Source organism: Stegostoma tigrinum, chromosome 35 (genome assembly GCF_030684315.1).
Source record: "Stegostoma tigrinum isolate sSteTig4 chromosome 35, sSteTig4.hap1, whole genome shotgun sequence".
Lineage (NCBI taxonomy): Eukaryota > Metazoa > Chordata > Chondrichthyes > Orectolobiformes > Stegostomatidae > Stegostoma > Stegostoma tigrinum.
The window spans coordinates 2,475,581-2,485,287 of record NC_081388.1 but is presented as its reverse complement, the minus strand read 5'-3'; the positions used below and the strand labels follow the sequence as shown (position 1 = coordinate 2,485,287).

Genomic DNA, 9,707 nt, shown 5'->3' with positions numbered 1-9,707 from the left:
GCCTCACCAATCACCTCTATCTAATGAGACAGCAGCCATGCAGTTCTTTGGGACAATGACAATGTCACCTTCAATTGGAGAACTTTCAGGAATACATTATATGGGCAAACAGGGTCAGCCTGGCTGCGTGAAGGGGGCATTGTTCCTGCTCAAATTTATCGTATTTTGAGAAGAGGATACAGTCAGACTGGATGAAGTGAAATCAGTCGATATAGCATATATTGGGATTTTTAGAAGGTTGTGACAAGCTACATGTCAGGCAACTTAATAAGAGTCTATACTGTTGGGGATAGCACATCAGCATGGATAGAGGATCGGAGAACTGATAGAAGACAAGGGGTGAACTAAAGGGAAACTTTCAGGATGGAAATCTGTTTCTCGTGTCGTGTCACATGGGTCAGTGCTGGGTTCACAATTATTTAAATTAGACATTATTGACCTGGTTTTGGAAAGTGAAAGTATTTTAGCCCAGTTTGGAGATGACGCAGAAATAAGTGGGAAGGTAATCGGTTGGGATCATGCATGGGAATCGTCGAGCAATATAGATACGTTAGGTGAGCGATCAAAAGCCTGCGGTTATATTTTCGGAGAAGGAATAGACAATCTGAATATTGTTTGAGTGGAGAAAGACTGCAGAAAGTTACTACACCAAGGGATTTGGGAAACCTCCTTCATGAATCACAGAAAGCTTTCAGCCATCAAGTAACTGGAAAGGCAAAGGAAATGTTATTCTTCGTTTGAACAGATAAAAATTTGCAACTCTTGCTGAAAGAGTACGAAGTCACACGTAAAATACTGAACAGTTTTGGTCTCATTATCTGAGGAATGATATGTTGGCTTTGGAAGTTGTCCAGAGAAAGTTCACCAGGCTGATAAATATGAAAGCATTTTCTCATGAAGAGTTGAGTTCAATAGGCTTCCACTCATTTGAATTTAGAGAATGAAGAACTTAATGAAAAATAAGAGACTATTAGGAAAATTATCAAGATAGCTGCAGGAAGGTTGTTCACCCTTATGTCATAGCCTAATAGCAGAGAACACACTCAGCAGCAAAGAAACACAGAAACATAGCAAGTAGGAAAAGTGGTAGTCCTTTTGGACCTTTGAACTTGCTCTGCCATTCACTATGATTGTGGCTGATCATCCAATTCATCCCTGTCCCCATTTTCTCTCTGTACCGTTTAACAGAAATAAAGGGAATTACAGTGAAATGGGGACAGATTGAGGAAAGTGGAACTTGTCTGACAGAATAGCAGGAATGACAGTAAGAAAGCAGAGGCAGAGATTTCAGAATGTAATTCATGGCCCGCAGTAATACTACATCCCAGTAAAGAGGAAAAATTCTGTGATCACAAGGTGTAGAACTGGATGAACACAGCAGGCCAAGCAACATCAGAGGAGGAGGAAGGCTGACTTTTCAGGCTTAGAACCTTCTTCAGAAAAGGTGGAAGGGAAGGGGTTTCTGAAATATATAGGGAGAGAAGGGATGAAGAGAAGATGGACAGAGGAGAAGATAGGTAGAGGGAGACAGACAGGTCAAAGAGACAGGAATGGAGCCAGGAAAGGAGAGCGTAGGTGGCGAGTTAGGGCAGGGATAGGTCAGGATAGACAGGTCAAGTGGGTGGGATGAGGCTGGTAGGGAGGAGATAGGGGTGCAGCTTGAGGTGGGAAGAGAGTTTTGGTGGGCAGAAGGATAGGTGAGGGAGACGAGACAAGCTGGGCTGGTTTTGGGATGCAGTAGGGGGAAATGGGAGATTTTGAAGCTTGTAAAGTCAACTTTGATACCATTGGGCTGCACTGTTCCCAAGCGGTATATGAGTTGCTGTTCCTGCAACCTTCAGGTGGCATCATTTTGGCACTGCAGGAGGCCCAAGGTGGACATGTTGTCTGAGGTAATGGGAGGGAGAGTTGAAGTGATTTGCGACTTGGAGGCGCAGTTGTTTCGTGCGAACCGAGCGTAGGTGTTCTGCAAAGTGCTCCCCAAGCCGCTGCTTTGTTTCCCCATACAGAGGGGGCCACATCAGGAACAGCGGATGCAATATACCACATTTGCAGATGGGCAGTCAACATCTGCTCAATGTGGAAAGTCTTCTTGGGGCCTGGGATGGGGGTGAGCGGGGAGGTGAAGGGGCTGGTGTAGCACTTTCCCCTGCAGCCGCAGGAAGTGCTGAGGGTGGTGGGGCAAGGGAGCGCGGAGCCGACAAGGGTGTCACAGAGAGAGTGGTCCCTCTAGAAAGTAGACGGGGCGGTGATGGAAAAGCGTCTTTGGTGGTGGGGTCGGATTGCAGATGGCAGAAGTGTCAGGGGATGATGTGTTGGATCTGAAGGTTGGTGGGGTGGTATGTGAGGATGAGGGAGGTTCTGTTTTGGTTCTTGTTGTGGGGAGGGGGTGTGAGGGAAGTGTGGGAGACACGGTAGAGGGTGTTCTCCACCACTGAGCGGGGGTGGGGGTCGGCAAAGTTGTGGTCCTTAAAAAATGTGGACGTCTGAGATGTCTGGGAGTGGAATGCCTCATCCTGGGAACCAGGTCTCCATACCTGTGCTGCAGGTCCATGAATTGGGAATAGGGAGTAGCATTTTTGCTGGAGGGAGGACGGACGTTTATTCTAGGTAGCTGTGGGAGTCGATGCGCTTGAAATTGATATTGGTTTCTTGGTGGATTGCAGAGATGGAAGCAGAGAGGTACAGGAAGGAGAGAGAGGGATTAGAGATGGTCCAGATGAACTTAAGGTTGGGGTGGAAGGTGTTGGTGGTGAAGTGGATGAACTGTTTGAGCTCCTCATGGGAGCACGCGACGGTACCGAAACACAGTCCATGTAACAGAGGAAGAAGTGGGGATTTGGGCCAGTTTAGCTACGGAACAGGGATTGTACTACATAACCTACAAAGAGACAGGCATAGCTTGGGCCCATGCTGGTACCCATGGCCACCCCATCTTCCATATCCGCTCTCAGGTTGAGGCATTCCACTCCCGTACACCTCAGCCGTCCTCGATTTTCAAGGATGGCATCTCCCCCTCACCAGTAGTCGAGAAACCAAAGTTGATCAACCAAGGAAGTTGAGGAAGGGTGAGGTATCAAGTTGTGGGCAAAAGCATTTTGGAGATTAAAAATCAGTGATAAATTCAAATGAGTAAAGGAGGACTAAAAGCACATTAAAAAGACAACAGAAAAATAACCTGCAAAGGAGGAATTTAGCAAGCAGTTCAAAGAGAAAATAAAATTCTCTTTGCACGTAATTTTTTTAAAATCAAGTGAAGATACACCACTGATAACGAACCTTCCAGGTCTGTTACGGGGAGCCAGGAGATGGCAGAATAGTTATACAGATATTTGGCATCAGTGTTTCTAGTGGCAGGTACATTGCACATTCCACAAATACTAAGGAACGTGGGACAGGACTTAAGTCCCATCACCATCACGAAGGTCGTATTATACAAACTAATGGCTGAATTATCCCCTGGAGCTGCTGATTTGCATCTGAAGATCCTAAAAGATTCAGCTACAAGGTCATTGGGAATATCCTTGCTGCATTTACTCTGCCTGGTCCTATTACAATATTGCAGGGTTCTATGAGATTTCCCCTTTATTCTTCACATCTATCTGTATCACTTGAGAAGTCACATGATACATGACACCAGGTTACAGTCCAACAGGACACAAAGCTTCAGCTGTTGGAGCGCTGCTCCTTTGTCAGGGCAAGTACACTGGAGAACGCAGCACCACAAAGTGGTTCATTGAAAAAAGCTTGATGGACCGTAACCTGGTGCCTAGTGACCTGACTTTGTCAGCCCCACTCCAACACGAGCACCTCAGCACCAATTAATCTAGTTCTAGCTGGTTCATTCTCTTTCCTCAACTCTGCAGAGCTAGGAATCTTGTGGTAAATCTTTTGGCTGCCTTCCCCGCCATTGCCAGTACACCTTTCCTCAGGAAAGGAGACAATACCTGTGCACAGTACTCCACAGATGACCACGCAGGCCCTGTATATTTGCAACAAGGCAGCTCTAATTCTGTCATTAAACACTGAGGGACCACATACCATTGATTGTCTTCACCTGCTGAATCTTGATGCAGACTTGCAGCAACTGGTGTCAAAAGACACAGGATTCATCACGCCCACCCTTGTTCTCCATTCTATTTCTATTCAGATAGAAACCTGCCTTCCTGTTTTTGCTTCCAAAGTGGATAACCTCATCTCTATCCACGTTGTACTCGCTTTACTATTTACCCACTTATTCTAGTTGTCCAAATCACAAGGAAGAGTGTTATTATCCTCCTTAATAGTTCACCTTGCTAAACTGCTTCCCAAACTAGCAATATAGTTAATAGGGAGACAGTCAAGGGAGCAGTTTGAAACAGCATTATACCAGATGAACACATGCAGTACCTGCTCTTGAACCCTTGTCTGAACAGGGAACGTGGAACTGCACTCTGTACCTAACCTAGTTAGGTGCATTTCCTGGGGATGTTGGAATTCAGTACTGTAGATGGAGCTCAAGTCTGGACAGAAAGGTACCTTCACATTTAAAAAAAGCTTAGACAAAGGATAACTCTGGAGCTAACAGTGCAGTCCCTCTACGCAGAAGACTCAGTGTGGTGCCAGTTAAAGAGGTCCTCCCCATTTTATCATCTCCCTACACACCCCCCGCACCCGCAACTTTTTTGGGCCCACATCTTGCATCCATCCTCCCTTCATTAAAACCGCTGGCCACAACTTCCCCTTCCTGATCTCCATGTTCATTGATGTTCCCCTCATCTCAGGAAATCGCTCTCCAATGTCCCCCAACAACAGATCTGTGGAGCCACCTTGCCCCCAGACCCTCCCCTCTTACTGAGGACCTTGCCACAGGAATCAAAGCTCTCAGCTCAAACCCATGGAATCTGGTACTCAGGCTTTCGTGGAATTTGAACCGCTTCCCTAAAGGAAACAGATTTGTAACCCTCAAATCACTAACAGCCCTCACCCACATCAGACAGACACTTGCTTAACACATGCCCTGACCACAGCTGGCATACTCCGGTCAGACATCAGGCTGCACAACTGAAATACAAAGACAACAACAGTATTGAGGCCTGTAGACCTTGTTTCAGTGCCTTCCGTAAAATGCACTTTCCCAACCCCTCAGATCATGCTGCCAAGAGTCAGAATGCAACATGGATTAAACCCACCAAGTGTCAAACTTCCTCTTCCAAAAGAGAGGCTACCAGGTGAGGGCGGTTAGGTCAGTTATATTAACAGAATGGTGTTTTGGCCACAATTTATCTACTTAGTTGCTGAATATTTCAGGTACAAAACATAGCACTCCATGTCATGGCTACAGTGACACAGGACAACTTGCTCAGTCTCCCACTGACTATGAGCAGTCATTCCATTTAACATCGAGCCCTGAGCAAAAGGGGAGTTAGACGCATTTGGCCAGAAAGCTTTTTCCACTGAGTCTTCAGACACCAGTCAGGGCAGATCAGATACCTGTATTCTCAGCTACACATCACATTGCGTTCATGAGAACTGACCTCCTCAGCATTTCCTACCGAAGTTGAGAATTCGTTTCTCTGAATGCCAACTTGTGTTCACAGTCAGCTACACCCTCCTTTACCACAAGAGGCACAGCAGGCAGTTTCAGATGACCACCAGGGGAGAAGTGTGGCATAGTCACAAAGCCTTCATACCCACCAGCCCTGCCAGGTGACATCAGGGTTCGATTGAGAATAAGCAAGTGCGAGCAGGTTGTGCTCTGCTCAGGAAATCTTGGAAGAAAGATGGGCCCCTCAGGGCAACCTGACAGTTCAGCCTATTTCAGGGTTAAACACAGATGTTTCCCTCAGACAATTGTTTATTGATGTACTCAAGGGCCAAGTGCCATGTGCCCTCCTCAAATTTGGGCATAGTCATAGTTAACACAAGCTTTCCCTAAATACTGAAAAGGGACCAAATACCAGGTGGTTTACAAGTTATTGTTTGCAGTTACAGTTTGATGTAAGCCTTGAAAATAATTCCTCCAAAGCTTAACACAAGAGGTTAAAAGAAAGCTCAATCTCCAGGGGATACAAGAGAAACCTAACTGTGGGAGTCAATGCCAAAATCAGAACTAGAAATCCTCTGTGAATACTAAAAAATTCCGTGAGGATGGAAAAATAAAAAACAAGGTCTGAACAGACAATTCAAAGAATCACTGCTTTATTGGTCATTTCATGAGGTGAAAGGAGTTTGCTTGTGTTTCCTGTAAATGAACAAGGCCATCAACGAAGCAGAGATCAGGGAGACAGCCGTCACTGTCAGGGACAACATCACAACCAGCTCAGACTGCAGACCTACACAACAAGGAGAAACCAATGGTTACTGAGGGAAACTGGGACAAAGAGGGAAACTAGCAGTCAGGCAACTCACCGCCTGGAGACATCTCCTGCATCCTTTGCTCAACCTCAGTCAGGGGCTCAGTTGCCAGGCTGGTCAGCTCAGGATCCAGAATGAGCAGGGGGCCAACTGAGGCCTCACCCTCCCACCTCAATCCAGCTTCACTCTCTGCAGGAACAAACAGTACGGTCAGGGTCAGGGAAAATGGGATATAGCCCCCAGTGGGTCAGTGACCTACCAGCTTCAAGTCCAAGGTCTCTCCTGCCTCTGGAGGGAAACGCGATCTCCCTTGTGCTACCACAGTTCCCCACATGGCAACAGGCACAAATGTCACTGGTCGATTCCCCCAGTGGGGTCCAGCTAAACGAGAAACAGCCCATCAACCACATGGTGCATCACATCTCTGCAACATCATGAAGGGACAGGGAGTGGGTGACACTCACATCTTGTGCAGCTTCTGGAAAGTACAAGCTTTGTTCCTGGAATCTCCCTGACCCACTGCAGCAACTCTCAGGTGACAGGTGATGAAAATCTGAGGGACACATTCAGCACAAGTCAGTGTTTGGCTTCTGCCCATTGAGTTGAGTGACTAATCAGCAGCTTGCTCTTACCAAGGAACGCTCATCTCCATAGAAGCGGAAGGCATCCAGGTCAAACCTGAGCTTGTCCGGCTCCCGCCGGTCTCCCGGCAACACAAAGGTTGAAAGGGAGTCCTCAGCTTTGCTGTCCACGAGGCAACTGCAGGTGAACAAAGGTACATGAAGTGAATGGAGTGAAGTCATCGAGATGGAAGCAGCTGGAGAAAGCCGAGAGCTCCTTACCCATTGTAGTCAATGATGCTGTATCTGGGGCTGGAGTCCTTGCCTGGGCTCAGTGTAGCTACACAGCGGTCAATGTACAGCTTCATGGGCATGTGGTTGTCCATTGAAACAGATGCCTCAATGTGAATGAGGTCTCCCAGGGAGTAGACAGTGGAAGTGCGCTCTGTAAGCCAGTCACCTGAAGTACAAGAGGACAAGGGTTGGAGAAAGTGGGTACAACCCCCAGTGAGTGACACCAGGAGATCCCTCCCCAGCCAGCCATCACATACCATTCATTAGACGCAGGGAGAAGGACAGGTGCCCTTCTGCAGACCTGGTGGAGCTGAATGGGATCCAGGTGGGCTTGATGGAGTTACTGCTCACATTGCCCTTCCTGGGGGAAGGGCGACAAGGTAACCATTTTAGGACAAGGTCAGGTAACAACTGTGCTTGGGAATAATATTGATCAAGCGAGTAAAGATTCTCACCTGAAATACCGACACACAATGGGAATGACAGCTCCGTTAGTTCTCACAATGACAGACCCAGGATAGTTTGGGATGTGTGACAAGTGGGTGGTGTAGATCAGAAAATCTCCCATCATCTGAAAGACACCAGGTTAAGGAATGAGCAATGATCTGAAATGAGGAGGGTCAACACAGGGCTCACAATGACATCATCTCTTTTGGGACCCAAGTGCCAAGATGTAGTTTCCTCCTAGCACTGCTGGAGTGCTAGTCACAGGTCAGGAGTCAGTCGTCAGTCATACAGGATCAATGTAACAAGGAACTCCAAATCATTGGAATGCTCTAACAGAGGCTGAACACTCTGGTCAAAGCACTGATTTATTCTGGAGTGAAATCATGATGAGAGACAGGAACATGGGCATTCAGGATGAATGGGGTGCAGTTAAAAGAGAGATCATGAAGAGACAGGCATTTGGGTCCTACCAAGTTAGGACAGAAAAAAGGAAGTGAAGGCACGCATTGGCCGTCTGGAAAAATGGAAGTTGTTCTGTGTCCATATTCCAATCAGTGCATTCATTCCAACATCAGGGACAGTCAACAGTGCAGCACTCAATTCCATGATCATTATTTCAACCCATCTTAGACTCAAGAAAGAACTATTGGGAACTGTATTGAAAGAACTCAACATTCACATGTGTCTTACTGAGGGGAATGAGCTAGAAGCAAAGAGGAAACAGAAGATGGCAGAACACCAAAAATGGACAGCAGCAAAAACCCAATTCCAGTCAGAATATAAGGATAGCTTACAGGTTCTTAAAGTAGGAGACCACTCAAGACCAATTATATCCAAGCAGTGGTTACAGTGAGCATCAGCAACCAGCCCAAACTTTCAAGTATGGGAGGACTCATTACCTGCAGCCTGCTGCCACACTCATGCAGCCCATAGTCAAAGAGAACAGTGTGGTTCTCAGGGTAAATCCTGGTCGGCCGACAACCTGCTGTCCCCAGGGTCAGGTCAGCAGCTTTAATCAGGTGCCTTGTTCCAAATAAATCCAACTGGGCCCTGACCAACAGCTTGTGCTCTCCACACTGCACCATCACGGTCTGCAGTGGAGACACACTCCCACCCTCAGACATTCTGAAACTGGAACCAGTGGGATCCCCATGAGGAGGGACTCTCTCAGGTACAGGAGTGGCTCTCACTATTCTCCATGGATACCTCTGGCTCAGAAACTGTTGCCAAGTTTCAGAGCAACAAACAGCTCCAACTAACACCAGCACTGGAAAAAAACCCCTCACTACAAAATCCCCCATGATCCCAAACAACTCAAGCATCCCTTCCAGCCCCCACCCAGCTCCTTTTATACACACAACCTGCACTCACCTGACACCAATCAGACCAGAAGCAGCAACATTGAACCAATGAACCAGCCCCAGTCACTACAATTTCCAGCACTGACTAAACTCATGGATTTCTGACCAGGAGGGCCTGTTCCATTTGGACCAATAGGAATGCCTGGGAGTTGCTGTGCTGTCACCTGACTGCATTCAGCTCCACAAGTCCTCATGGTGTGGCCCCCTGAGTAAAATCATTAAACATGGATCATTTCAACATTTCTCTGATCTCAGGTGTCTGACAGTGAGAAATACAGAAAGATTGTCTCTGGATGGTGTTTGGAAACTGGGTTTGGCTAGAACAAAAGGAACATTCCTTATATTTTCCTCATGCTGTGCGCCTCCCTGTGTCTGTTTATTTGAGACTGCATGGAGGAGCTTTACTTTGAATTTAAAGAGAGAGTGGCTATCGCACCTCATGCTATTACCTGCCTTGGTCGATTTGGATGCTGACGGTGTAGAGGTAGTTTTAATCTGTATCTAACCCTGTGCTGTCCTCTTCCTTGGAGTGTCAGTGAGGACAGTGTAGAGACAGCTTTACTCTGGATCTTATCCCGCAATGTTCCTGACTATCTATAACAGAGAATGTTTTGAAGCATTGTTTTCTGTTTGAAACAGTAGGGGGAACATTTTCCTGCATCTAACTCTGGGCGGTACACGTCCTGGGAATGTTTGATCAGAACAGTGT

At 46.9% G+C, this 9,707-nt stretch overlaps 1 protein-coding gene across 1 annotated transcript; it reads right to left on the bottom strand.

Moving 5' to 3' along the window:
- Positions 1–6,192: 6,192 nt before the first annotated feature.
- On the bottom strand, positions 6,193–8,722 carry LOC132206306 (zona pellucida sperm-binding protein 3-like). Its single transcript, XM_059639898.1, has 8 exons — positions 8,537–8,722; positions 7,646–7,761; positions 7,448–7,551; positions 7,179–7,356; positions 6,969–7,095; positions 6,801–6,889; positions 6,596–6,717; positions 6,193–6,314 (listed from the first exon to the last, which is right to left on the bottom strand). Exons 1-8 carry the CDS (start codon positions 8,720–8,722, stop codon positions 6,193–6,195), a joined length of 1,044 nt encoding a protein of 347 aa, XP_059495881.1.
- Between the last annotated feature and the right edge of the window lie 985 nt (positions 8,723–9,707).

Excerpts from the sequence above, each read along its gene's own strand:
- LOC132206306 (XM_059639898.1), bottom strand. The coding sequence starts at position 8,722 with ATGGTGCAGTGTGGAGAGCACAAGCTGTTGGTCAGGGCCCAGTTGGAT. Across the intron at positions 7,762-8,536 it reads AGTGTGGCAGCAGGCTGCAG|ATGATGGGAGATTTTCTGAT; the intron begins GTAATGAGTCCT and ends GGTGTCTTTCAG. Across the intron at positions 7,096-7,178 it reads AGCATCATTGACTACAATGG|TTGCCTCGTGGACAGCAAAG; the intron begins GTAAGGAGCTCT and ends GTTCACCTGCAG.